At 49.2% G+C, this 27,827-nt stretch overlaps 6 protein-coding genes across 6 annotated transcripts; 5 read left to right on the top strand and 1 right to left on the bottom strand.

Annotated features, from left to right (window-relative positions):
* Nucleotides 1-2,918: 2,918 nt before the first annotated feature.
* N7457_002844 (dienelactone hydrolase family protein) lies at nucleotides 2,919-3,873 on the top strand (the record flags this gene model as incomplete). The annotated part of the gene is made up of 4 exons (XM_057173890.1): nucleotides 2,919-2,947; nucleotides 3,019-3,089; nucleotides 3,147-3,194; nucleotides 3,266-3,873. The coding sequence occupies 4 exons, from the start codon at nucleotides 2,919-2,921 to the stop codon at nucleotides 3,871-3,873; spliced, it is 756 nt and encodes a 251-aa protein (XP_057034041.1).
* A 1,311-nt stretch (nucleotides 3,874-5,184) lies between these two features.
* Nucleotides 5,185-7,875, top strand: N7457_002843 (uncharacterized protein; the record flags this gene model as incomplete). The annotated part of the gene is made up of 1 exon (XM_057173889.1): nucleotides 5,185-7,875. The coding sequence occupies one exon, from the start codon at nucleotides 5,185-5,187 to the stop codon at nucleotides 7,873-7,875; it is 2,691 nt and encodes an 896-aa protein (XP_057034040.1).
* A 4,574-nt stretch (nucleotides 7,876-12,449) lies between these two features.
* N7457_002842 (putative C6 finger domain protein) lies at nucleotides 12,450-13,789 on the top strand (the record flags this gene model as incomplete). Its single annotated transcript, XM_057173888.1, has 3 exons — nucleotides 12,450-12,558; nucleotides 12,717-13,052; nucleotides 13,131-13,789. 3 exons carry the CDS (start codon nucleotides 12,450-12,452, stop codon nucleotides 13,787-13,789), a joined length of 1,104 nt encoding a protein of 367 aa, XP_057034039.1.
* A 5,240-nt stretch (nucleotides 13,790-19,029) lies between these two features.
* N7457_002841 (GATA-type transcription factor) lies at nucleotides 19,030-21,634 on the top strand (the record flags this gene model as incomplete). Its single annotated transcript, XM_057173887.1, has 2 exons — nucleotides 19,030-19,346; nucleotides 19,405-21,634. 2 exons carry the CDS (start codon nucleotides 19,030-19,032, stop codon nucleotides 21,632-21,634), a joined length of 2,547 nt encoding a protein of 848 aa, XP_057034038.1.
* Nucleotides 21,635-22,333: 699 nt separating this feature from the next.
* N7457_002840 (IPI1/TEX10 family protein) lies at nucleotides 22,334-24,607 on the top strand (the record flags this gene model as incomplete). The annotated part of the gene is made up of 7 exons (XM_057173886.1): nucleotides 22,334-22,348; nucleotides 22,407-22,428; nucleotides 22,481-22,594; nucleotides 22,694-22,861; nucleotides 23,469-23,518; nucleotides 23,569-23,641; nucleotides 23,694-24,607. The coding sequence occupies 7 exons, from the start codon at nucleotides 22,334-22,336 to the stop codon at nucleotides 24,605-24,607; spliced, it is 1,356 nt and encodes a 451-aa protein (XP_057034037.1).
* A 1,374-nt stretch (nucleotides 24,608-25,981) lies between these two features.
* Nucleotides 25,982-27,719, bottom strand: N7457_002839 (nucleobase cation symporter-1 family protein; the record flags this gene model as incomplete). Its single annotated transcript, XM_057173885.1, has 2 exons — nucleotides 25,982-27,516; nucleotides 27,578-27,719. The coding sequence occupies 2 exons, from the start codon at nucleotides 27,717-27,719 to the stop codon at nucleotides 25,982-25,984; spliced, it is 1,677 nt and encodes a 558-aa protein (XP_057034036.1).
* Between the last annotated feature and the right edge of the window lie 108 nt (nucleotides 27,720-27,827).

Below are 27,827 nucleotides of genomic sequence, written 5' to 3'. Positions count from 1 at the left end.
AAAAAAGACAAAAAGAAATTATAGGTAAAATGGATCCATACTTTTCTACTATCGCGGTGAGATTCCTGCCCAATAAGGGGGGAAGCAGACCACGCACGGACAAGACCGGAATGGCTAGAATACGAGAATCCGTAGAGAAGGCAGAGGGAAGCGAGCTCCCTCGGCGGTCATTCGTTACGGAAACCGCACTTCAGTTAGTCTGTTAGTCGTTTTTAATCTCTTTTTTTACCCTCGGCTTGAGTTCACAGACTCAGACCGTACGATATATACAGAGAAACAGAGAGAAACAGAAGATTAAAATGAGATTACCTACTCCGTACTCCGTAGGTATGGTGTCGGAGTGTTGGCCTCCCAGATAGGTACAACATAAGGTCATCTGCCCTCTTTGGATTTTGGGATTTTCTGTTCTTTTGGCCCCCAATAGCCGAAGAGCAGTCTGCGTCTGATTGGTCCCCGGGTTTGTCGGCCATGGTTCCTTCACTGCTATCCTCTCATTTTCCCTTTGGGTGTGTGCTGTTTCGGGCCCTCAACGTTCCTGGTACCCGTTATGCTCTCGCCACTCCCCGAAAGCCAATCGCCTCCATCATCCGCTCCCTCGGGTTGTGCTCGTCTAAAGCATTTCCGTACGTACGGAGTACAGAGTACAGAGTTATGTCCTCCGGGGACCGTAGTGTGGCGGACCCTCCACGCGAGAAATTCGCTTCACTCCTGGTGTCAGGCCCAATCAGCCGGTGGAGACTTCCTTTCATGACCTTTGGCACGGACGTGGCAGATGCTTATGTAGAAAAAGGGGGAAGGACATGCCCTGTCGATCGGCTATCGCAGTAAAAAAGAACAGAAAACTTGACACATTTGATCTGCCGCAAACTAAGAATAACATCGCAAATATCTCCCGAATATGTCCTCCGTAAAGGCTGGTGGCTCCATGTACTCCGTACAATGGTGCAGCTAGCTGGAGCTTCTTGGCGCCGCTTAGACATATCCACTGGTGCATAGAATTTAATATTACGATCCGGACTGCATCACCTACTCCCCCGTGTTATTTGGCAGTTCGACTTTGAACATGCAGTCTACCCAAAAAAGAAGAAAAAGGAGAGGGGGAAAAGAGTGAGAAAAAATAGGGGGGAGGCAAGTCTTCAGCATGCGAGAGGCAGCCGAGTCACATTCTTGGAAACTGCATACCTCCACCCTAGCTGTGTCTAGTAACAGACACAGCATTTCTCCAATATTCTACATGCTATACATTCTATGCAGTATACTGACATCCGTTAGATACCCCAACTCACCTGCAATTCCAAAAATAAAGTCGACATTCGATAGCGTTCCTCTCTCCACGACGCGTCTGTAGCCGCACGTCGTCCCGAAAAAGGCTCATATCAGCGACGATCAATTGATTCCCAACCATCGATGGCCCCCCTTATGCTAGTTCCCGGCCGATCGATCTCCTACAGGCTTCCTCGATTGTCGTGATCCCTGAACCACACCAGGTTGTGGTTCACAGCCGATTAGTTGCTGTTTTCATGCAAGGCGGCTCCTACAGTCCAGATGTGACAGCGCGCAAGGATCCACCTGGCTGATCGTGAACGCCTTGGTGTCGCCTGCGTCGGGTCGTGCCGATGTGGCTTCGGGGAGGCTCGCGGTTGGCGTTCACGATCGTCGCCGGGAATGGCGTTCAAGGTTGACGGCCTTTCTCCGGGAGATCTGCAGCCATGAGTTTTCCCTGCAGGGTGGATGGGCATGCTCGGCTGTGGGTTTCAGAGCCCACATTTGCTGCTTTCAATATGGAGTATGTCCGGCCTATGTTGTATATTCTGCACATCGTATATTGACGGAGAATAATTTGCTGTGTCGGTCTTCAGTCCAAGAAAAGCAAAAGAGCTATTGCAGCACGGATCGTTCCTGTTGGACCATAATCACTTTAGTTGTCTCGGCTTCCGCGTCACCGGGCAAGGCTGTCGCTGTCTATGTCTCGGCTTTTATTTTTTATTTGTTTTAATTGCTACGGAGTATTATTTTTTTAAGCGTTTTTGCCTTTCTTTTATTTCCGGCTCCCAATTCGCAGCCCCACGAGTGTCTTTCGCTGCATGATCGTCTCCCTTGCGGCCAGTGCCGACAGTGGAGCTGTTTGCATTGGCCTTGCACATAAGATCATGGGTCCTTGCTCTTGCAATGTTGATAACCCCCTCGATCCCCTCTAGTTCTCGCCCTTTGGGTCCTTAATCCCACAAGGCCAGGTATCTGATACGACAGCCTCGGTGAAACCTTCGAATACATGAAAGAAGTGGTCCCATCGAGAGCTGGTGATGTTTGTGAGACTTCCCCTTCAATTCACTATAGGAAATATCCACTATCACTCGTCCTTCGCTGGGTTCCAGTATGTCATCATCTCAAACAAATCACTCAGGCAAAGCATGTAACACATATCCTATCTTGAACGGTGTGCGTCGCTGTCTATGCGTGTAGGTACCACATAGAACCCTCAGGGGTACCTGGTTAGTCCATATGATATACGCGTATAGACCCTTCGCCCGATCGCATTAACGAGTCACTCGGACCAGTTCGGAAATCCGAACATGACAGTTTCAGAGATAATCGAGTCGAAAACCATCGAAATAGCCGACTCAAGTTCCTAAAGCCGAGTCGCACCAGGTTGCATCTTTGTGAATTGCCGAGTGTTGCTCCGATGACGTCGGCCGGCGGGGTACAAATGCTTCTTCCCCTGCGACTCGATTTCCTTTCTTTTGTTTTCCCCAACTTCTCCTTCAATCAAGGACTCAATTGTATCTTGTATGTTCTCTTGGTGATACTGATTACTCCTTATGCAATACAAGCCATTTCTGACCTCTTTCAGAAGGCCGTTGCTTGCAACCAAACTATACCACGTTCACACACGACCCCTCCATTGTTCCTCTGCAATCATGCCTGGAATCAGCAAAGTCTGTTGCTCGTTCGTATCCCTTAATCAATCCGCATTCGCTGCGATGTCGGTGAAGCGTTGCTGACCTCCATCGCCCACAGAATCCCTCCTGTTGTCTCTAAGGGCTATCAGGCCAAGGGCGAATACAAAACAATCAATGGCCTGAAGACCTGTGGGTTTTGTTTATTTGCCGGAGCATCATGTCTTTAGCTAATAGGATACCCTTTAGACGTCACCGGTCCGGAGTCGGCCTCTAAGGCTATCTTGGTTGTATACGGTCAGTCATTCCCTTCCCCTCATGGGAAACCCAACCCGATCACCGGACTCATCCAATTGTATGATCCACAGATATCTTCGGTTTCTTCGACCAGACCATTCAAGGCGCCGATATCCTCGCAACCTCGACCGACCAAAAATACCGCGTGTTCATGCCCGACTTCTTTGAGGGTAGCCCTGCCGACATCTCGTGGTACCCTCCCACCACCGACGAGCACAAGAAGAAGCTAGGCGACTTCTTCTCGACCAAGGCTGCCCCGCCCAACACCCTCTCCAAGATCCTTAACGTCGTGGCCGAAGCTAACAAGCTGGCCCCTGGCGGCAATTTCCAGTCCTGGTCGATCCTGGGTTTCTGCTGGGGCGGCAAGATCGCTGCCCTGTCCTCTGGTGCGGACAACAAGCTCTTCAAGGCGGCTGCGCAGTGCCACCCGGCGATGGTCGATGCCAATGATGCCAAGGTCGTGAATATCCCCATGGCGATGCTCGCCTCGGGAGACGAGCCTGTTCAAGACGTCAAGGACTTTGAGGCAAACTTGAAGGTCCCCAAGCATGTCGAGACCTTCTCCACCCAGATTCACGGCTGGATGGCTGCGCGATCGGATCTGGAGAATCCCGAGGTGCGCAAGGAGTATGAGCGTGGTTATAAGACCGTTCTTGAATTCTTCCACCAGCACTCGTAAAGGAATATCGCAATGCTGGGTGGCCATTCGTGTGGAGATTTGATGATACTATGAGAACTAGATCCCTTAATCAGAAGATGATAATTAGTCCTTAATGATCACGCGCGAATCTTGCCTTCGACCATGCAGGTATAATCTATAAGACAAACCTCTAGGCCTTGGAACTACCTCCGTGGTTTGAAAGGCATGCCAGTATATGACCTCGGGACAATTTGGATAGGTATGTTCCATATTGCTGATATATCGATGTTTCTAGGAAAATTCAAGTGAGCAATAATCCTTAATTTGAAATGTTCATGGTATCTGCTTGTTTGTGTTCTTCTGTTGTACATCGATGTACGGTGTACATGTACAACCTTCACAGGACAACTCCCATTATTTTATTTTGACGCGCATTGTTTCCTCGCTATTCTCCTGCAGCTTTCTCGGATCACTCGTTGGATAAGTATGAATCTGGGTTAGAAAAGCCAAGTCATATGTGGAGTGGATATATATGCTGGACGAGACCCGTTCTCGTCAAAAAACGTCATCACTTTCCTGGAAATCGACGCACCACAACCTACCCATCTTTTCAATCTTGCCATCTAATACTCAGATCTATAGACTCATTCCAATCCTGGTCATCTCCCTGCATATTTAGCACGGTCGGGAAAAACTCGGCTCACCCATTTGCCGCATTTCCGTTTCCGCTTTCGGGGTCACGTCACAAATCGAGGGGCCGAGATCAGCGCTCCGCATATAGTGCTTAATTCTCATTCTCGATCCCTCAATTTCTCGATCCTGTATCGATTTCTCAATTGGGTTTCTTGTGCCGGTCCAAGGCTATTGCGCTCAGCCCCAAAATGCAATAAATGCATGCTGAAGACTTCCAATGTCTTTTTTATTCGGCCGACGTCGCTCCTCAGATGCAGCCCCTGCTGCTCCTGAGGATCCGGGGGCACTCCGACGGTCACATTCGCATCGCCAGGCTCCCTCTGACGACCATAAAGACGAGCATCCCGATAACGGGCGATTTCGAGATCTTTTTCGGAGGCGTAGTGCGAGTTTAGATACATCTCCCGCTAAAACACATGTAAGAATGTCTGTTTTGTCTCCAGAATAACAAGCTCATCGCGAAACAAGGAAAATGAGAGGCCATCTCCAATTGAGATAAACCCACCGCCCAAGTCACGAAAGGAGAGTGGTGCCCGCCGCCATGAGAGCAAAGATGGCTCTAGTGGCTCCCCTCGGCGCACTTCACCCATAGCAGGGGAGCGTTCCGAGCCAGCACAACCTTCAAATATCCAAGATCTTCTTGAATACAGGTTAGACATGATGAGCAAAAAGAAGCATATTTCGCCTGATGGCGATGCCGATTCGTCAAATGAACCAAGTCTCACCAAGAAAGAAACCAAGGCATTGCTATCTGGCGCCCCTCATTTCCTTCTGGAAAAGGGCAAGCATGGCCGGTGGTACCCCCAGGTGATATTTCCCTGGGACGAGCAAAACCCAATCATCCAGCATATGTGGGATCGCAAGCCATTGCCCCATGCATCCTTTACTCTAAGCACCCTCCACGCTCATCTACCAATCCCAGATGACTGGGTTTGCAAAGGCGGCGTTCCGATCCAACTGCCCGATTGGCGCCGAACAGGCGCTATAAACAGAGCGACTTTTGACGTCGGCGTCTTCGAAGTACCAAACATGCTATCCAACAACGGGAAGGAACCCGGCACTATCGGTTTCCGGCATTTCCTTGAACTCGCCGTGGCTGATGCGGTCAAATACACGGGTCCTGAAAAGCCCAGGCAGGCTCCATATATGCAACAAGTGTCTACCATGGGAGCAACGGAGGCGTATGACTTGATGGAAGGATATAACAAACCATATTCTCAATGCCAAAGTGGTGCCGTTTTTGATCGGCATAGACTGATATGTGAAGGGCCTGAGGCTTGGAAACGCATTGGCGTACGGGATATCAACCTTCAATCCCTTGTACAACGATTAGAACATCTACGCCGACTCCGCCACGAAATGCTTACTGAGGGATCAACCAGAACGATTGTGGATCATGAGAATCCGCGCGAATTACATGATAATCTCCACAGTCGATTCCTTCACCCTCACCCGCCAGTTGACGACATCATAGAAGGTCATGCGGAAAGCATCAAATCGCAAATCAAGACACTGGCAATTGTGCTGGCAACGCCAGGCGCGTGGATCAATTTCAGTCTCCCTGAATGGCGTTTCCGAGCAGGACAGATTCTTTGGGAGGCATCGCTGCATGGTGATGGAGACTGTCTGGACCCCAGATCCGGTAATGAGAAAATGCCACGGGATGTTGTGATCAAGTCCGGGATGGAGCGCAAGTGGTTTTTGATTCAGCTGCTTCTCTCTGCCGAGCTGCTTCTCCGCTTGGATGCGTTCATTCGAATTGGCATGCTGCATGATCCGCATGGTGGACATATCACAATTCAAGAACTTCATCAATTCGATAAATTGCGAGAAGGGAAGTTGAATTGGGATTTAATTGTTGTCCGAAGATTCCTTAACAGTCTCAATATAACCTGTCCATCACCTCAGCCAGGACTATCGCCCGTCAACTCACGGTCGAAATCTTCGGGCAGCAAAACGCCCGAGAAACCTCATCGGTTTGCTTTGCTCGATAGTCTCACTCGGCGAAACTCGCCGCCTGCTGCAGATTTACAGTCTGCCTGGGATTGTCAGTTGAGCTCTACGCATGTCAGACAGCAGCTGGAGGGACTTTATGTCTTCGCAGAGAACATTGGATGGCCCAAATTGGCTGCATTGAAAGAAACTATGAGGCTCAAGCTCGAGGACCCTGGCAATCCCGTTCTGCCAGCTTTGGTTGTCGATGATAGGTGGGGAAAGGAGAAGATATCTAAGGAATTGTCGTTGGCCAAAGAGGATATGTACACAAGAGACCCTTGTCGCCGCTGCGTCAAGCTTTGTGCTGGTCACCCACGGTCTAAAAGCCTAGGTTGGATCTCACGCTCCTGGTTGTCTGGATTCGTGATCCCGGGTGAGGGAACTAGTCACCTCCTCATGGCGACGCTGTTGGAGAATGATCCAGATGCACTGGAACGACTGGGTTCGATCGCCAACCTCTATGGAGGGTTCGTTTATGAGGGACGCAGTTGGTGGAGCAAAGCATGTGTCGTTGGACGCGTGTTGTCTAGCGCAACGGGAGCTAAGACATGCATGGGGTGGATCAGCAGCGACATGATACCACGGGACGCGACTACACGGGAGACGTTCGAGCGTGGTTGGCTCGAACTCCCAGTTGAAGAGGTTGCCCAGACCTCGAGCAGGCCTCGAATCAGGCAGGGACCTAAGGTTTCGATGGAATCGACACCGCTAGGTATGGGAGATATCACGGCGGAGGTATTTACGCTTCCAACGGAGGATCCAGAGCCCAGTGCGACCAGGGTAAAAGCTAAAGACCTGACTCTGTCTGTCGATGACTACGCGCCTAAGGGGAAGAACATTACACCTGCGCAGGCCTCCTTGTCGTTCTCCGTCGAAGATGCCGCAGTGGCTGGAGGTTCAACTACGGTCTGTTTCCCTCTCAAGTATAACGTCCGCTTTATCTCCGGCCATGAGTGTTGTCCGCCGCTGGGCGTCGTCTCCCACAAGGACTCCGACCGCAAAAAAGATGCAACGCAACCTACGAGGCCAGTGTCGAAGTATACACGTCTACCAGGCCATCTCCTGCACACCTCTTTCCGATATAAATATGTCGCATTGAATTCCCTTTCCAGTACTCCAGCGCCGCAACCAACGTCATCGCAAGGACCAGAGGCTCAAGCTCCAGAGGTCATCGTCATCGACGCTCGGGGTAACCGAGACAGGGAAACATTTGCTCGAGCGTGGTGTGCTTCAGTTGGGTGCCATGCGATCATAAGTCGATCCGGGGGCACTCGTGTGGCCTGTTGTGTCGCATGCTCAATCAGGCAAGCCAGAGCAATCGGTATAATAGTTGTGATACGTGTCAGCGAATAAGGTAGCATTTGCAAAATAATATTTTCTCGCGCATTGCTGCTACTTCTGGAAGGCGAGTTTTCCGGGGACCTCATCAAAGCCCGAAACCGAGGGAAAAAAAAAAGACAATAATCGCGCAAACCGGGGCTTTGTCTCCACGATAGAGTAAGTCGAATACCCCCTTTTTTTTCCCAAAATTTTCTTTGGGAAACTCGAAGAGGCGTTCGTGGCTTCAACGGCTTTTCTCCGGAGAAGCCGTAGGAAAAAAATAAATAAAAGGTGCGAACGGAAAAAACTTGAGCCCTGGGCCCTGCGCCATTGGAGAAATGAGAAAATGTTCATACCACCTTCCTCTTCTCCAAGCGAAACCCAAAAATAAATCATTAAAAGCACCGCAAATCATGATAGGGGCAAAATGGAGAGATGGGGATTTTTTTCTTGGGAGGACGCGTAAGGCAGGTTGCAGGTTAGAAAGGCCCTTTTCCCCTTGAACGCCAAATGGAGTCAAGGGCCCGGAGATGGTGAAACAGCCGGACTCAAGTTGGAAGACCAGTCAGGGCCCTGCCTTGTTGGCCCACAGGGAGATCTCCGATCGCAAGTCATTTGTGCTTCTGTTCGAGGAAGTATACTTCCGGCATAAACCCTAATTACACTGGACTGGTACTCTGTACGGAGTATACAGCCTTGCATCGCTATTTGACGCGCTGCATACCGCGACTCTTGTCAGGCCGATGTTATATCACATTCTTCATTGGCCTCCCCGCATATCAGATCATATCGTATCTAATATGCATGGTGCCCATGCTAGGCAAAACGACTCCGTACAAGCCTTGCGACCGACCTCCTGATGAAGGATGCAAAGCGGAGCAGACATTCCAAACTAGCACTAAATCCGATAGGATGCTACCTCGATAGATGATCCTTGTACGGAGTACGAAATACTCCGTAGGCAGTGTTCCTTTTTAGACGCATGCTGCTCTGTAGAGTACTGTGCAGCACGCCTGATGCCTCATAGGTTATACCTCCACGCCACTGCGGAGCTCGGCAGTTGGGATTTGGCAGGGCGAAAGATGGCTGGCTGCTAATCCCAGAGAGGGATAGGTGGGGTGCCCAGGACGTACTCGGTACTCCGCACAATACGGAGTACACCCGAATGAAATCAAACATATCAGAAGAGGCTATGTACGGAGGACTCTCTGTACACGCAGTGTCTGATCGAGGTGGTTGCATCGGATTTGCACTTCGGAACCTAGGTAGACTAGACATGGTCAAGTGACTACGGAGTATTCTCGAAGCAATTACACCAGGTACCTGTTTCTCCACCCACATGGGTACATATTGGAAGAGATCAGTAACCGAGATCTCAGCCCTGGACCCTTGTTTCAGGTTAAACCCTTGGCCGATCAACGACGCGACGCCCGTTGAGAAGCGTTACCTAATCCTTCCAGACGCGATGGTCTTACGGTGGAACATCGTATATTGGTCGTATGGCGGAGTCGCTTGTCTCGCGCTACTTGCCTCGCGCTACTGCGAGATCTATCGTAGTTGATATTCGCCGCGTCACGATACATGCGTTGAGTCTTTGGCTGCAGACGCACCCCAACTTCAGGAAGTCTTTATCCTGATGTCCAATCGGATACGCCTGTGAGGATTCCAGACGATTCGTGCTTGTCGATCTTCCAGAATCCGCTGTGGCGGAGCTGATGCGAAGGTTCCTCGTAAAAAGGCGGTCGAGGTTGAAGCACTCTGTACGGGATACCCAGCACAGGATGAAGCATCCTCCGTACAGTGAGAGATGATATATCCTCGGTACTCCGTGCATGGTCGTATGTCGTAAAGTGCCTTTGGGGCAGCACGAGAAGAGCACGGTGATCGGTGGCGTTTATTGGCACTGAGGGGGTTTTGTTGACGTGATACCACCATGAAGATCAATTGTCCACTCCCCTTGCCCAAAGCAGTACAACATTGTTATTCCAAGCCACTCCGGATGTTGACACGTTTTCCTCTTGATTGTGAGCCAGTAGGAGTCGATAATTACCAACGCCCCCTTTATTTTACGGTACTTCCCCTCTTTCCACATGTTCGGCCAGGCACGCGATAGAAGCCTGTTTTTCCATTGTTGATCTCTCTACTCCGTATTACGCAGGGGATCTCGTCGAATGTTTCCATGGCCAAGCTGATGGGGAAAAAAAACCCACGCGAGCGCCAAGAACAAGCTGTAACACACTACAGTTGAGACGATCCTTAATCAAACCTTCGCCTGCCCCACTCGGCGTTACAGAGCTCGCTTGCACATGGATAATATATGTATTATATTGTGTACTCCGTATGTTGTCTTCCGTATGGAGTTCTCCGTGCTTCATAGCCTTACCAGACCCTCGGACGGACATCCTACTCGGGCGTAGTCCAGGGCTGTGTAGGTGCAGATTTAGGTCTTCGATTGTCTGGACTGTACCGATTGGCTCCTTTTATCCTCAACCGGAGTAGAACAGATCAACCTGTTCCGCATCCGAAAGTCAAGACCACGTACTTGATCCTGGAAATCAGATAAGAATAAATACACTAGATGAACTCATAAGAAATTTAAGATTGCCCGAATTGACTCCCTATAGCGTTCTCAACCAAGGGAGTCCATGGTGATTGCGTCACGGAGCAGTGGTCGCGATCATTGATTGGCTCACCATGTCCATGGGTTTTGCGTCTGATTCGGTTCGGATGAAGGAGGCAGAACCCAAATTATTGATACCAATTGGGAATTAAGCTACGATTCGGAAAAGGAAAAGGGGCACACCCTGAACGTAAACGCACGCTATATTAACTTATACTTGCAACTGAGAGGGGACAGAAAGAAAAAAAGACCAAAAGGTAGGATCGTGTACAATACCCAATGACTTGATATCATTCACCCGTGGACCCTGATTCTGTTTTTAGTACAAACCTGTGGTTCGTTTCAGTGAGATGGGTACAACTGTGGAAATATTAGATTGCACCGAAAGGAAAAAAAAAAAAAAAGAAAAAGAAAAAGAAAAAGAAGAGACCAAAATTTAGTCTTCCAGAAGGCCATGTGGTCAACAGTCCTTAGATCAAACTGCACAGGTCCCCTTCGAGAAGCCTTCGGGGTTATACCTCTTAACATAAGGATCAACCTGTGAAATGACCGGAGCAAGAAGGTTATTCTTGGGACATGGACCCCCATCTCACTGAGGTGATTGGTTATGGGGGTTGACCTAAGCTTACGTCGCCAATCATTTAGTCCAGACTTGATGGGAGCTATCCCCCAGTTCATCGATGATTGACAGGTATCCCTATTGGCCCTAAGCCTAACTGGTTTTTGTCCATTTTGAACCAACATCCACACCTCCCCACTGTTGTCATGGCTCCCAGACCATGGTTCCTCGTGTCTGCTTCATTTGAAGAACCGGGTCTATCCTCCGGAGGAAGTACGCAATCAGGGGCATTGGTCATTTACCTAATCAAGGGAGGACTGGGCCAATTTGACGGTAATAATCGAACATGAAAGCAGCGTACAAAGTACCAAAAAAACCCCGTTCTTAAAACAACCTTTTGGGAGAAACAGGAAATACCTCCAACTTGAATCTACTTATGTACTCCGTTGGGAGTACTCAAGTACGGTTAAACCCCTAACATCGAAGGGGAGTTGCCCGTAGACCCCTGAACTGGTGATTGACAATGGCCTACTCCGTACAGTTCATTTAGGTCAAGTCGATACATCCGGGTTAGTCTTAGCTTGTATGAGAGCCACCTTGTTCCACCATACGGGGTGATATACATCCTCGTCAAAATTAAATTAAAAAAAAAAAAACATAGGAAAAACAGAAATAAAAATTAAAATAAAATAAAACACAAATGCCCTTTTGGGGACGTTTCACCCCGCGATTAGCTTCTTTCTGTTGGACTATACCTATGTACCATCTTCGATCTGCTCTTCTCCCCTTCACACCGTCCACTTCATATTCACTCCTTTGATATCCCTGTTTTTTTGGCCTTTTTTTCCATTTCACTTTTGACTTTTCTTACTAATCTCTTTATGGTTATCATCGTTGGACTTGTTCCCTAGTGTGGTCTTTCCCCCGATCTCAAACTGGGCCACAATAAACTTCTAGACCCTAACCCCGTCTAAACACTCCCCCCGGCATTCCACGAACGATCTAATCACCCTAATTATCACTGATTAATTGGCAATTACTACAGTCGGACCTTTGGGACTCCGAACTTGGGAATCTAATCTATCTTCAACCAATCTGTTGCAACATCACCTCTCTGCCTTTGAGACACACGGCGGGCCCTAACACGCTCCCAGCATCCTCTGAAACGCGCAATATCAGACCTGGCCCAGTGTGGCGCATGTGGAGCAGACACGGCGAATTTGAACGGCGTCATCCTTTGGACACCCCTCGGTCATCTTCTTTCTGCAGTGGCTGTATGGCCGCGCGGTATTACTATTGCAGTCGCCTCTAATTTCGCCTCAAGATACTCTCAATCGGCCCTTATTTCGCAAAGCACCCCTTTCGCTTCGCTGGCAACTTTGATGCGCTTTCAACCAATACAACAAGAGAACCGTGCTCGTGGGAGCTATGCCCGCAGCTGTTGACGAGATGGCAACTACAAGTTCACAGAGCGCCATGGATGCAAACGATAAAAAGCGCAATAAATTGGGATATCATCGAACCTCTGTCGCATGCGGTCAGTAACACATCTCCACCCGCTGCCCTTTCCATTGTCGTCTTTTTTTTATTTCCGGCATTTCGCCGGTGCGCCAGGAATGAAAAAAAAAAGAGCTAGAAACCCCTATCGGGAGTGGGATATTCGCATGTGATCATATTGCTTATACCTTTTTGCAGTGCACTGTCGGCGACGAAAGATCAGATGCCTTGTAGCGCCAGATGATACGGAAGGACGATGCGAGAACTGCATTCGATTGCGAAAGGACTGTCAGTTTTTTCCAGTGGATCAACAACCACCGATTGAAAAGAAATCACGACCAAGCTCGAGGCTGGAAACACCTTCAACTGAGCGCTCGAACACTACGCCAATTGCTTCCTCTCCGACCAACTTGATGCCCGATCCTGCCGAGACTTTTTATCCGTACCAGACTATGCCAATGAGTGCCTCAACCGGGCAGGACATGTCAACGTACAACGTCGGAATGGTTCAAACGAGCATGAGTCTAACGCCAGGTAGGTTGACGTCATTCAAATCTATCATCTTGCGCATTGCAATTCAGACGCATTGATTGACTGAATAATCCAAATTAGACCGACCCATGGGACCAGGAGACTTTGCCGGGCATCACCCGATGGAGACTGGAGTCGCGTGGGACGAATTTACGACAATAGCGGACCCGCAACTGTTGAATACGATGGCAACTGGAAAGGGCCAGATGATGAATATGCCGCCCCAAATGTGGAATCCCGGGAGCATGCCCCCAGGACTACCTTCAGGCCTGCCCCCGCCCTCGCCGATATCCGCAGCGTCTTCGATGGGAGGCCAGGCGCAACCTATGGGCCCAACACCAGCATATGCTATGCAGCCAGACGGAACAGTCTGGCAAGTACCGCCGCCGCCGCCACGGACAATGAGCTACCCTGGACAAGACATGGAACCCTCATACCCTAATCAATTCCAACCACATATGCCCCCGGAGCTCAAACGGCGAATGACTACACCCGCCCAATCTCTGTCTGCCACAAGTGCAATGGGCTCTCCAGTAACACCGGAGATGCAGACCCCCGGATCAGTCTCATACTCACCGGGCATGAACTACACGCAATGGCAGGATATGAGTGCCATGTCTGGAATGGGCGTGGTACAATATCCCATGTACGCTGGCGACGCAATCCCACAACATCCTTATCCTACCAACCCTTCTCCGATGGGACACCCCGGGACCTCAGCGCGGTCACCAAACCATTAAAACGTTTTCCTCTTTTCCCTCTATATCACATTTTACAACATATCTGCCACGCTTAACCTGTTCAACCCCTTTTTTTTCCGGGGGGTCTGGATTTTATCACGTTGCACATCACATTCCTAGACGGCCTGTTTCATTTCTAATACCCCGTGGGACATGCACATACTTATTAACCACCCTCCGCTCAATTGGCATTTCATCTATGTTTTTACCTCATCCTCATATACCGTGGCAGGTCTGCTTTGCAGCTAATCATCAGCGGGCGCAAGGGTCTTCGGGTGGCATTTTTCCGTCATTGTCTTTTATTTTTCTATGACATGCTCTCCATCTCTTCGTTTTTCCTGCCATCTCGAGGGGTTTCAAACCCACGGATCTGCCTTCTTATAATCTCTTTTTATTGTATTTGGTGGCATACGGCATATCTATTCCCCGGGTTATGGGACTCTGTTTTGTCGGCGGTTGTTTGGATCAGAGCGTCATTTTATCCCATACATGTTGGTGGTCCTTTTGGAGGGGCCATTCATATAGACTTTATTTTCCTTTTCTTCGTTGCCCTACATTATCATACCCAATCGATACATTATGTATGTTCTTGTGGATACGTGTTCTCTTCTCTGTTGTTACCGTGGGATTTAGACAATGATGTTCTTGAATACAAGGATGTAGACCATACTGTTTATTTAGATAGTATAACAATTGGAGGTCTGTTCTTTCTTGTTGCAACTTATGTTGGACTCATTTGCATTGCTTATTCTATTTGTCCGTTGTAGGTCTATGATGTAGATTGATAGACTGGGTCTCTTGTGCGACTTCTCCCGTCCAACAGCCAAGTTCCTCCTACACTGCACCTAAATGATACGTATCACACAATGGCTACATTACATATCCTTACGTTGTCTTGATCTTTCTGCCCCGTACTCCGTAGTCCATACGTTTAACTTTCTGGATTTAATCCTGTCTATTCACAATGATCCTTGAGGAACTACGGAGTATTCTGTAGCCCATCTGTAGATGTGATATGCGAGTTCCCTACTCAGAATGTGCATATAGGCGGTCCACCCTTGCTTCATCAAAGACTTACCATAGGCCAGGCAGTATGTAAGAGAACAGATGAACATATTGATTAGTTGGGGCAACATATGGCTGAATTAGACAAATTAGACATGAGGCATGCATAGCTCACATGCAAAGAAGTGGGCAACAGGCCAGGACTCTGGTTCGTTCGCCAAGTTTTATTGGCCAACAGCTCCTCCGGTCTTAGAGCCTGGGAATCTGCAGGAAAGTTCAGCCAGCCATAAGAGTCTACGAAGAGAAGCCAATCAGATGCTCGATGTCTGCGAATTGCGTTGTGCTCCTGAGAGCGGATTTCGAACTCATCTTCCTGGGCACACGTTTAATAACAATGCACTCTAGGCCCGAATTTAGTCCAGGATTTGATGATAAACTTCAGAGGTCCTTTTGCTAGATAGAAAGATAGGTAATGAGCAGATAGAGAACCCAGACATCGGAAGCATCGATAGGCTGATAGCCACATGTAGATAGGCCCAAAAGTGATTTGTACATCGATGACCTGATGGCTGCGACTTGATAGGGTACTTACCTTGCATGAAGTTAGGATATGGAAGAGATTAGCCAGATAGACAACGCATTTGGAGTTTTCTGGGGGTAATTGCATCTTTCGCTGTTCCCTTGCGTGCTGTGCTGATGGCGTCACCAGTTTGATATCTGAGATATGTGTCAATAACCCGACTATTCCCGTATCTTTTCGAGATACATTCGGACTCGAAGACCAGTCACATCGGGAGAATGTACTCCGTGCATTGCTATCTTGACGTTGTAAGTCATGAGCAAGGAGATAACGTTCATTGTTCATTGATCTGGCGAATACGGAGTAGACGCCACTGGATCCGCTTTGGAGGATCCCCCGGAGAGCCGGTGGCAATGAAAACTGGGGTTGGAATCTGGAGATAGCAGAGTCACAATGCGATGGCGGTGTAAGTGATAGATCCAATGATAATGGTGCGTTGTTCTTCCAAGGTCTGTGACAGGGGTTCTTATCTCTGCGCTTTGAGATGTCTTGGGCCAAGATACCCAGCATTCTCCCTGTTGGTTGTCGTATCAGCCCAGCACACTGTCTGGCCCTTTAGGTAGCGTCACTGCTTATCAAGACAGGTTTTGGCGGATAACCACACGGGAAGGTGTCAATATTTTGGGTTGAATACTGCGTATATATAGTACACGTTGTCCCTGAGGTTCTTTTTTCTCTGTGTCTTCAGTCTCACTTGTCACCTCGGTTTGCTCAGATGGGAACCTCTGGGTTGGTTTGGTTACAGATGCGCAGTGTCGGTCTCTCGTTCTCCACGCTGTTTACCCCTGGGTAACGCTCCTTCATATGGAATCAGTCCATCAGTCCATCCGTCAAATGACTCGACCTAAAAGATTTCTCCGTTAACCGCAAGTACCGCATAAGAAAAAAAGGATCTTCCCCCAACCCCTCCGCTCAAGGAAGATGACCGAGACCAAAGTACCAGTCAGATTGGGCTGAATGTGCACACGCCACGGTCCACTATAGCATTACGGAGTCCTTAACGTTGTTCCCCGCGACCGATTCGGGTTGATCCGGGTGCCTGGGACATTCCACTTCACATATCATATCCCCAGATCCAAAATGGATTTGCCAATATGATTAGAAATGACTATGTACCTGGTACTTGAGTGTATTACTGAGATAAGGTCGAGTTCCACCGATCTGCAGTCTCTATCATGACCACGGCTCATGACATCTTATCAGCTTTCTTATCTCCCAGCTGGTGGGCCCAGGGGCCAAAAAAATAAACCAAATGACATTCGATACATTGAAGTTGATTACTTGCACGGCGTCGTTATTGGAACATCAGCCCTCGGAGCTTCGTGAAATGCCTATTTCCGTATCGTGTGCCTCTTCGCCCTGTCCCAAGCTTGCCCCCACACACGGATGAATGGACCAGACTACCGGGAATCAATTGATATCAGTCCAAATGATCGGCTCTGCACCTACGACGAAAGGACCGGAGGTGTGTCCAGACCCCGCCCTAGTGTCGTGGCAGTGGCAAACTTAGAAGGAAGGGGGGAAGCAGGGATATTAACCGGGACGGAAATGCATCTCAAGATGCCCCGCGAGGGCGCATTTACCCAGATGCCAACGGTGGACGTTCATTTGCGAAAGTGGCCAGTTGCCTATTTCCTGGGTACTTTACTTGCTTTGGGGGTGAACCTCGGGGAAATTCCGTGACGGTCTACCCGGTATCTCGACCGCATACATGACCGGTACGCTCTTCGGGTAAGATAGGGATCTTATTCTCAGCTTCTCGGTGAGTCTTCACTCCGTTGCTTAGCTTCGTGGCATTCATGCTGGCTCATCTCCGGAACTTTTCGTTGAATGTTACGATGATATACGAATGTATGTGATTGAATACATCTGTGCGGAGTATACTTCCAACAAATCTGGTACAGTAGTACTCTTAGGATGCTTTCTCCTTCTCTTGCTCTTCACAAAAAAGAAAAAGAAAAAGAAGACCCGTAGAACGTTCCTTATCTCTGCGGATCCGGTCATTGCTTGGATTTAATTAATCCAGTCCGCCCCGCCGACGCCAAGTGCATGGACTATAAATTTCGATATCGACAAATCTGATCGGACCTTTCTCCCCATACTTGCCGATTCTTCATGGCTCAACTCATGAAGAATCCCTCCCACTCTCTGGAAATATCTCAGAGCATGCGGAGTAGTAATTTGGGAGATTGACACGAGAGGATGTCTGTCTCAGCTTCCGTCTACATATCCCATAAGATCTTTCGACTGGGCTGCGAATTGCACTCCACTAATAACGAACAGTACCCACTTAGCCTGCATCTGGACGTGCTCCGGGGGGACGCCAAGAAACATGATGTCTTTGACCATGTGCTGAGACGGACATTTGCCTAGGTTGATGTCTGATTGACGCCAACGAGGGGAAGTGATAGTACCTGCGTTTAGACCGTTCCCGATTACAGACACAGGATCGGGCAGGGTACATTAGTTTCAGTTTTAGTACGGAGCTTGCGAGTCCTCGGGCCGATGATTGTGGTCGAGATGCCGGTCTCAACTGGACTCGAAAACAATACCACTGTCGAACAAGATCAATGCTTTCACAAACAAGATGGGGGCCGTGCGACTGCTATCGCATAGCGGGTACCTACTTTGTATTCAGAGAATAGAAACTCCCAGACTCGAGGATATCGATCTCAACACGAGCTGATGGTGACGGGAGAACAGAGACCAACCATGTAGAGTATAAAAGCCACCATCGAAGGGTAATTGGCGGAGTACTCCGTACAGAGGATGGGAATGGCACATGAATCATGGACAGTCGAGCGAAGCGCCGTAAATCGGTCTTTTTCCCGTGACGCGAGTATTACCGGTACGTTTTTGGTACATATAGATTACATAGATTACAGGCGCTCGTTGTTCGGCGTCACTCAGTGCCTCTTTTAGACATCATATTATGTCGTGTTTCCTCTCTTTTATTTTCAGTTTTGTTCCTCTGATTCTTTGATTTTGATATCTACAACTGACAAACGTACACCTTTGATTCTAACCTATACCTTTTGGTTATTGTCATCGGGTCGGCAGTAAACCACTGCCCTCCGTTTCCGTCACTTCCCACACAATTCCCGTTCCTCCTCCTCTCCATCTTCATCTCTCATCGCTGCCACTTGATTCTCGTCTTTGTGTTTGTCATTCCCGGGAGGATTCTCTTCTTCCATCAAAAGATTTCTTCAATCGGGGCATGAGCGTTTGGAGGGTCTAGCCCCCCCTCCACGACTCATCAGGAAATCCCAAGAGGCGTCGAGGCTGGGTGGTGGCCCCCCAGATCGTGCGTTCCTCTAATCCCAGTCGTCAGCTTAATTATCTTATTACCATATATTATTATTATAAGATCTCTTCCGTGCTAATAGGTGTTGGAAGCTGACAGACCCTGGTCGTTGGCTGAATTCTGCCAATCGTCTCTCGCTTGGCTGCATTCGATCATCATCTTCCGGCAAGGGTCTCGTTTACGGCGGGTACGGGGGAATTTCAATCCAACCCACCTTTTTTTGCCGTCTATCCCCTCCCCGCGGTCGTCTCCGTTCGAATCTCTTTGCTTTTATCGTCGAATCTCTCTCCGTCGGAGATTATGGAGGGGATACATTCTGGAGGGCCTGGGGGAACCGGACCATCCCAGTCTATGGCCTTCCCCGGGTTCGACGCCGATCCCCATATGATGTCCGACGACTTTTCCTTCGATTCGCCCTTTAGTCCCTCCGGCTCCTCCAACGCCAATGACGGTGTCCTCGGCAACTCCATCTTTCCAGAATGGACGAACGGTGCCCCTCGTGGCGACAGCCCCGATGAGATGCAAAGAAAGGATCCGTTAGCTGCTCAAATATGGAAGCTCTATACCAGAACAAAATCCCAGTTACCCAATCAAGAGCGCATGGAGAATCTAACATGGCGGATGATGGCCATGAATTTGAAGCGCAAGGAGCGGGAGCAGCAGGCTCGGTAAGCAACCCTTCCTACAGACCTGGAAGCATATGGCTGATTTCTCGTGTCCGAGCAGTGCCTCCGAAATTATGAGTCCGACACCGAGTGGCATCGCGCAAATGCGCTTGTCCGATCAAATCCCACCCACTGGGCATGATCTTTCGAACGATATGAACCTTGATGCTACTCCAGATCCGATGAATCTGGATGATTTTATCATTTCCTTTGATTCGCCCGCTGATCAATCTTCACATCCACCCGCCGATCGAAACTTTACAGCAACGCCGACGGGATCAATTCCCATTAAATCGCGCAAGGAACATGGGATGATGGATCCGCCGGTCGCAGCCTCATTCACCCATCCACCCGTGGATCAGCGAACTAACTCGGAGTTTGGATACGTTGCTCGACGGGTCCGCAAAACGAGCGTTGATGAGCGGCAGTTTTTCGCCGGTCTCTCTGCCCCAACCCGCAAGAGGCCCGCCGAGGCCTCGCCTCAGGTCCCTCCGGTATCCAACGCCATGATGGCGCAGCACTCAGAGCTGTCCGCTGCATTGCCAGATTACTCCCTCGATCATCCGTCTTCTGCCTTTGCTCTGCCAGGCAATGGCACAGTAGGCCCTCGCAGGCCTCTGCATCATCACACGCACTCTGGCATTCCCTACGGGTTAGATACGTATAATATTGGCGATGACCACGGGATTCACTCAGCCGGCCCTTATCAACAAAACTTCCATTTCTCACCTTCGGATTCTCCAATGGCGACTGGAAATCCTTTTTCGAATCTTTATTCCCAGACGCCGCTCGCCTCCTCACTTAACTCAACTGAGTTCTTTTCACCCCCGCCTTCCGGTTATCAGTCCACTGTGTCGACCCCGCAACCAATCTATGAAGGAGAACAGTCTATGTTCTTTTCCGATGCACCCTCCGTTGAGGCCCATATTCAGCGCCGTATTCCTAGCTATATCCAACAGCGTCAGTCTAACTTGTCTGCGTCGCTACAGCCACGTTATATGTATAATTTGCCGAACGGTGATTCTCAACCGGGAAGCGCAGTTACGGGACCGCCAACAACTCATGTGTCTGGATTTTCGGTGCCGCAACCGCAGCATGTTAATCCGTCGCAAGTGCTTCGACCCGGCGAGTTTTCCACAACTGCGCCTGCCGGCAGTATGTTTACTTTCGGTGGAGATTCGGACAACGAAGATGATGATGGCAACTTTGGTGAACGCGGAGGCATGACCATGCCAAATGATTATGTCTCCATGGATGAATCCGGTGACACAAGTGCTGGTCTTCATTGGGATGGAGGCTTCCCAGGATCTGTACAGTCTCTACCCGGCTTCAGTGCTCAACACCGCAAGCATGTCACTATCGGATCTACCGACATGATGGATGGTCCATCTGAATGGAACTATGGAAGCAGTCTTGGTCGTGCGCACGGGTCCGCTGCTTCGGTGAGCGAAGTTCGCAACCGCGAGCAGGATCCTCGTCGGTACGGGAAAGTCCCACGCACAGCATCGACCCCCAATGCTGCTGCATTGCTTCGCCAGAGCTTGAATGGCACGGTTAGTGGGCCTCCGACGAACCATCCGTCCCCCAGCACTCCACCTGAGTCCGGCCTCAGCAGCGCGGTTCCGTCCCGCCCAGGTAGTCCTGGTGGATCGAAAAATGGTGATCCGAACGCGGGACCGACCACTTGCACCAACTGTTTCACTCAGACCACTCCTCTTTGGAGACGCAACCCAGAGGGTCAGCCTCTGTGTAATGCTTGTGGCCTGTTCTTGAAACTCCACGGTGTTGTCCGCCCCTTGTCCCTCAAGACTGATGTTATCAAAAAGCGAAACCGCAGCAGTGCCAACACCCTTGCCGTTGGTGCTTCTCGGTCGAACAAAAAATCTTCCCGCAAAAACTCGATCCAGCATGCCCCATCCACATCGATTTCATCCCGAATCAATACATCCGAATCGCCACCCGCGATCAACGGATCCAGCACGATGGGGAAACCCGGTGTTATAGCAATCGCTGCTGCTCCACCCAAGTCGGGTCCCCCAGCTGGTGTTGCTCAGGCTCGTGCCGGTGTGCAAGTGGCCCCCAGACGGCAGCGCCGACTCGAAAAAGCACCAACTGGATCCGAACTAGATGCAGACGACAGCCTCAAGTCAGCCGCTCCTATGAGCCGGTCCAAGGTCGTGCCTTTGGCTCCAGCAATGGCACCGCCCGCTGCCGCAAATCCAGCAAATCACAGCATCGCTGGTGGGCAAGGGGCAAGCCAGGAATGGGAGTGGCTGACGATGAGTCTGTAGTTGGTATCTACCACACGACTTCTTTTTTTATGCTGAACTTTGCCAATGTGTGACGGGCCAAACCACCACTATAATCTTACGTTTTGCACGATTAACGTCCCCGGAGGTCGTGGCTCCTTTATTACTCTCTCATGCCTTCCCTGATTATTTTACGTCACGTGTGCTTTTTTTTGTTGATTTGATTGATACAACCGCGTCTGTCCGGGACCCGAGCTGCCTATATTTATGTTTGCATCCTTTATGTTTGATTTTTGTTTCTTTTGTTGTCTTGCAGCTCGGAGCCGGACAGAAGTGCGCATCTCTCTCCTGTGTATGTTTTTTTGATCTTATTTTATCTATTCTTGGATTTTCTTGCGCTGCTGAGCAGGCTTTGATTAATGGGTTTTTTGATGCGTGATTACTTTTAGACCTGGACTTCAATACGATCATGATTTTCTCCTAACTACTCTTTACTTGCTGTTGAATTTACCCGTGAGCTAGCCCTAAGTGCCACAGGTGAGGGAAGGGTGACATCACAGCCATCTTCATTCCCCGGACATTAAGCCGGGGAGGGCAATCCACGTCATGTCGACGAATAGCCGGCTTTGCTGATATTATTGTGAGGCACTACTCCGGCCACTTAAAGCCAAATCGGTTCTATGCTACATTCATCAGTACCAGATTGAAGTATATCGAACCAGCAAAAGTACTACCATCAAGATGAGTGGAATGGCAGTATGGCATCTCCTATTCCAGAACATTGACATGGCCGCGCTAATTTGTTTTGCAACAGGGTGACTACTCAACCACAGATGGTAACTCACACTCTCGTGGATTTCCATCGTACACAATCTAACCAACACATAGCGGAAGCCAACGAACGGTTCACTACCAAAACAAATACCACAGACACAGTGACCGGCCGCGTCCGGGAATCTGCTAGTCATGCCCGCGAGAAACTTGCCGAGGAGTTCCAGCCAGGTATGTACCTATATGTATCTTCCTCGTTGATAGCGCGGGGACTGGCTGCAACATACCCTCCATCCAAACGTGGTGACATAGCTGAATATATCTTTGCAGGAGATACAAAAGCCACCACCCGTCGTCTGTCGGATACACCTGGTAATGTGTGGGCATTCGGACAAGATCGTACAAGAGAAGAGCCGGATTATGGCTTGGAGAGGAATAAGTCTATGTTGCAGTCGGCGCAGGAGACGGTTGCTAAGGCTCTTGGGGGAGGATCTCGTGGTGAGTTGCTGTGGATTATGGGATGTATTTTGGACTAATTGAATCTGAAGGTGCTGGTTGAATATCTTGGGTTTAGGGATTAGATGGTAAAAGTTTGTATGGAGAATTGGATCTCAGGTGGGATGTATATTATTTAAGGTCTATATCTCCATAAAATTCATTTTGATGTCTTAATCCTGAAGTTTTTGTTTCCACTTCAATGACCATAAAAGTTGCAAATATCCATTCTGGATAATATCGAATGTGGATTAGTTTCGAATCTGCTAGATCTTCTGGCTTATAGGTGCAGGACAATTAGTGTGGTGATCTTGCATGATTGGGACGGATATATTCGAGGATGCCAACAACAATTTTCGAAGTTTGTATTGAAATCCTTTCAAAGAAAAGACCTAATATGAGCTCACTATGGAAATGAATTTTTTAACAGGAATATTAGGACATAAGTAGAATAATCGTGCAGGGGAAATATCTTTCCAAAAGTCACAATATACTTCCCTTTTGGGTCAGTTCATTCCTCAGGCACCAACTGATAAATCACGTGTGATAATCAGCGCAAAAAAAGAATCACCGACAGCCATCAACCTCCAACATTCAATTGACTTTGCAGCCATGGGTTCCAGTTCTAAAAAGAAGAAGGAGAAGTCCAAGGACTTCCAGGTTAGTACCCCGGCAACCACATCCTTTGGTCAACCCACTGACGCTTGCAGAAACCTAAACTCAGAGTTGGCAAAACCAAGGCGAAGCCCGACAACTACACCGATACCAGTTTCAAATCGAAGTGTATGTGCATTGCTTTAGCTCCCGAGCATATCAACTTACTTACAATTACTAGCGATTGTCCTGACACAACAATCTCTCCACCTTGCCGCCCCAACTTCAAATGCCACATTCACACACAACCTATCTCTCCTCAACGTCAAGTCCGACAGCCAACGACGCGACTCGCTTGCTTATCTGACGACAACGATATCCTCTCGGCCAGTGAACTCGCCATTACCGCAACCAGTGAGCATCATTTTGCCGTATTTGTTACCTCTCATCCTCGATGGAGCCACCAACGTACGGACCCAGCTCCTCAAGCTCTTGCGGGCCCTGCCACAGGGCGATGTGCAGGACCATGTCGCACAGCTCCTTCCATACGTTCGTGCAGGAATGACCCATCTTGCAGCGGACATCCGCAGTTCCTCCGTGGAGATCCTGTCATGGATGGTCGAGGCAGCAGGAGACGCAACAGTTTCCAGTGCGGGAGGATGGATCAAAACACTCAACTGCTTTTTGTCTGTGCTGGGCTGGCACACCGAAGAGTCCTCGCAATGGTCCTCGTCCCGCGCTTCCTTCGGCAAGGCTGGTAGCCAGGGTAAGCCCATGGTGAAGACGCTGGGAGTCCTGGCGGAGTTTTTGGATGCGGGAATTGGAAAACCCTCTAGTGGGGGCGACGGCGAGATGTCTGTTGATGAAGATGAGAGCTCTGACTGGCCTTTCCCTCTTTGCCAGACTGCTCAGCACATGGTCTCAGAGTCATCTACTCCGTTCGCGTATTTGAATCTTTCTGCAAAGCCGCGCGACGAAGAAGGAGAGATGTACGAAACTCGCGAAGATCGGTATCGCGTGTTTGCGGATCGGTTCCAAAAGGCCATGGAGCGTGGTCTGAAGGGCGCCAGAGAAGAAGGTGGCGAGCTGGGTCGTGCATCATCCAGCGTGACCAAGGTGTTGAAAGAAGCAATTGCTTATGGACCGGGGCCCTGAATTGCTCTTTCTGGATTTATGAGCAAAACCAAATCCATCCGTTAGGATGGTAATCCTGGTCTATGCTGCGACCTGGGCCCTTGAGCTTTCCGTGGGCTTTGTCTCGAAAGGCACCAGCAGACCTTGCATCCGATTCAAATCAGCTCGGGAATCAATACCGCGGTATCTGTCTTCACGCAGCTGGTCTCGCCCTGCAAAACTCGCAACCAGCGTTCCAACGGACCCGTCAGCACACCTTCCTACTAGGATGGGCGTGGGCGCTGCGCCGTTGCAGCAGGGTCACGACAAGATATGTACAACAAGAAGGGTCAGTCGGTCGCTCATGCGGCCGCTATGCCTGATGACGTATGAATCCAATAACCCCAAGATTCAATTGGCTCGATAGATGATATCCATTATTGTCAATAATATACCCTTTTTTGATGTCTTTTCCTCCCTCGGTAGAAGAGAGACAATAATGGGCAGATGAGTATGTGGACCATGGTGTTTCAGTCCATCTCCTATCTCAGTCCATCTCCCTCGTAACATAGATAATTAGTACAAGTCTTCTTGGAGCCCAGGTAATAGGCCAGGAAGAAGGGCTAGTAAGCATTAATATAAATGCTTGGTCGATGCCTCATCCGCGCAGCTTTGTTCGCTTCTTCACCAATATACTTCTCTTCCTTCCCTCCTTAACCTAACAGTGTAGTCCCCAAGGGAAGGCCAATACACACTCAGATTTGTTTCTCGAAAAGAAGCATGTATCCGAAGCAGCTTTTCTATAAGTTATCACGTTTGAAAATAGAGACATTCAAACATGAACATCCAGCTGACTTGTTGAGATAAACGCCGACGGGCCCTTCTACGAGCGAGCCATGAATGCGAGGAAGACATTATTGGATTGAAGGCTCTGGAATACATTTTTTTATGATAATACACTTGTTCAATTTCAAGGTAAGAAATTGACTAGATTCAGTGGGAAGGCTAGGTCAACGTGAATAAATCTTGGATACAACTGGGGCTCGATAGGATGAGTGCGCGGGTTCTAACGTCAGTCTGGAACAATCACAATTATGATATTGTGCCATATTCGATTTCGCACATGAATAGTTTGTATTACATAAAGAGTTGTTAACCTCTCAAATATCCAATTTTTTGTTATTATTGTGGAGTTTGTTTTCATCCTTTCGTGGTTAGCATGTTAAGATGACACAGGCAAGTAAAAAGCAGGCGTGTTGGGTAGATAGTAAAAATAACCTTCATACTCAACCCTGGAACTCTCCGAGTCAAAAACTTAAATGAAACCTCATGCATATACAGAAAGTACTTGATGACTTGATATTCACATATAACATCAGTACAGAACAGACGGTTAAAGCCAATGCCAGAGTTAGTCTAGGCATTCTTCTCCACATCATGTTTCTCCAGTGTATAAGAAACCGCATCCTTCCTATCCAAACTATCTGCTTCCAGTCCTTCCACGACCGTGCTTCTCTCGTTATATATCTCTTCGCAATAAACCGCGCGTGGGATCTGAGTTTCCCGCGCAGGAACTAGCCATGACAACAGCACATAAACAATCGATGTTGCAACAAAGCCCAGCAGCCACCCAAACTCAAACGGATGGACACCAGCACCGATATCAATATTGGGGTTCACGGCATTGACCAATCCAGGAAGATTGGGTGCAACACCCACGAGGAAAGCAGCCACTGCGCGCCAGTTCGTGCCATACATGGTTTTGCCGGACATACCCGGGAGCCGGAACTCATAGCGATATATCGGGTTCTTCGGTTGGTACAGAGCCAGGCTATCGTACCGACGATGATTGACAAGCCAGAAGTCCCACATCATGATTGCTGCAATGGGAGCAAGGAAGATAGCATAGGCGGACATGAATGTGAGGAAGTTTCCTGCGGACTCGAGGATTTTCCAGGGGACAAGACACCATGATAGGAACGCGCATAGGAGTTGGCCTCGGCGGATATTGATATATTGCGGTAGGAGTGCGGTGAAATCATTAGCCGCTGAAAGAGAATTGGCTGAGATGTTGACACCCAGGGAGGCTAGTGCGAATGAAAATGCGCCGAAAAAGCGACATGCGCGATTGGGCCAGTAGCTGATGAGGACCATTGGATCCCATGGGATGGACGAGAGGTTGTAGTGGGCTTGGCCTGCGGACGAGCAGGCGACGCCAATGAACGAAAAGAATGTGAAGATGATAGGTAGCATTGGGATATAAAGAAGCTGCCAGCGAGGACTGATGCGGGAATAACGAGAGAAGTCTGATTGGTTGACACTCAAGGTGGCGTAGTTTCCCAGCACAGAGGTCATATTGGCAAGGAATAACCAGCTGTACTTCGATCCTGAGACGGTTGGGGCCTGTTGGGCGAATACGCCACCCCCGCCTTTCACGGAGACAAATGCCCATATCAGCATAGCAATCCAGGCAATGGGAACAATTATTGATTTGACAGTAAATAGCCAGCGAAGACGATTGGGATGCATGCAAAGGAATGGCACTTGGATCAACCAGAAGAGGAAGAACGCGACCATACCGTTGGTTGTGATACCCTGCGATTCGGGTATATGATTCGGAAGGTTCAAGTAGCTTGGCCAAATTGCTCCAATCATAACACGGATAGCATTTCCTCCATTGACGTTTTGGATAGCGAACCAGAAAACGGCAAGGATCACTCTAGAGATGATCGCGATATAGGATCCCCAGAAGCCCCAACTAGCACGAGCAATAACGGGAAATGGAACATGGTATATAGCACCCACGGCACCGTTTGCGGCAATGACCAAGGATATGATGAAGAAGGAGAGGGCGACGATGCCCATGGCTTCGCGATATGTGAGTCCGACAGCAATCATACCGCTGGCGAATTGCCATGTCGATGCGTGTAAGGCATCGGAGATCCAGTAGGCTAATGACCCATTGTGTTAGTATCAAACTTGGTGGACTTTTGTGAGAGTAAGCTGAAGTACCTATGATACTCTTAACGCCCCATTTGCGGTTATCTTTGGGGATAGGGTCGAGATCATGGTTTGTCCAGCGTGCATTGCCAGCTGCGAAAGCAGACTCGCCCTGCGAGACTCGTAGGTGAGGCAATGGGATGCGTAGCTTCATGGCTAAAGATGTAATACTTCAGTTGTTCTCGGGTGAGATTAGGGCTGAAGGATCGATCCCTCGGGGTCGTTCGGGCTTCTTTTGACTCGGCACCGTAATACCACAACA

The sequence above is a fragment of the Penicillium paradoxum genome (assembly GCF_028828445.1).
Source record: "Penicillium paradoxum strain IBT 22861 chromosome Unknown utg000003l_segment0_segment0, whole genome shotgun sequence".
NCBI classification, from domain to species: domain Eukaryota; kingdom Fungi; phylum Ascomycota; class Eurotiomycetes; order Eurotiales; family Aspergillaceae; genus Penicillium; species Penicillium paradoxum.
This window is presented reverse-complemented; position numbering and strand designations above follow the sequence as displayed.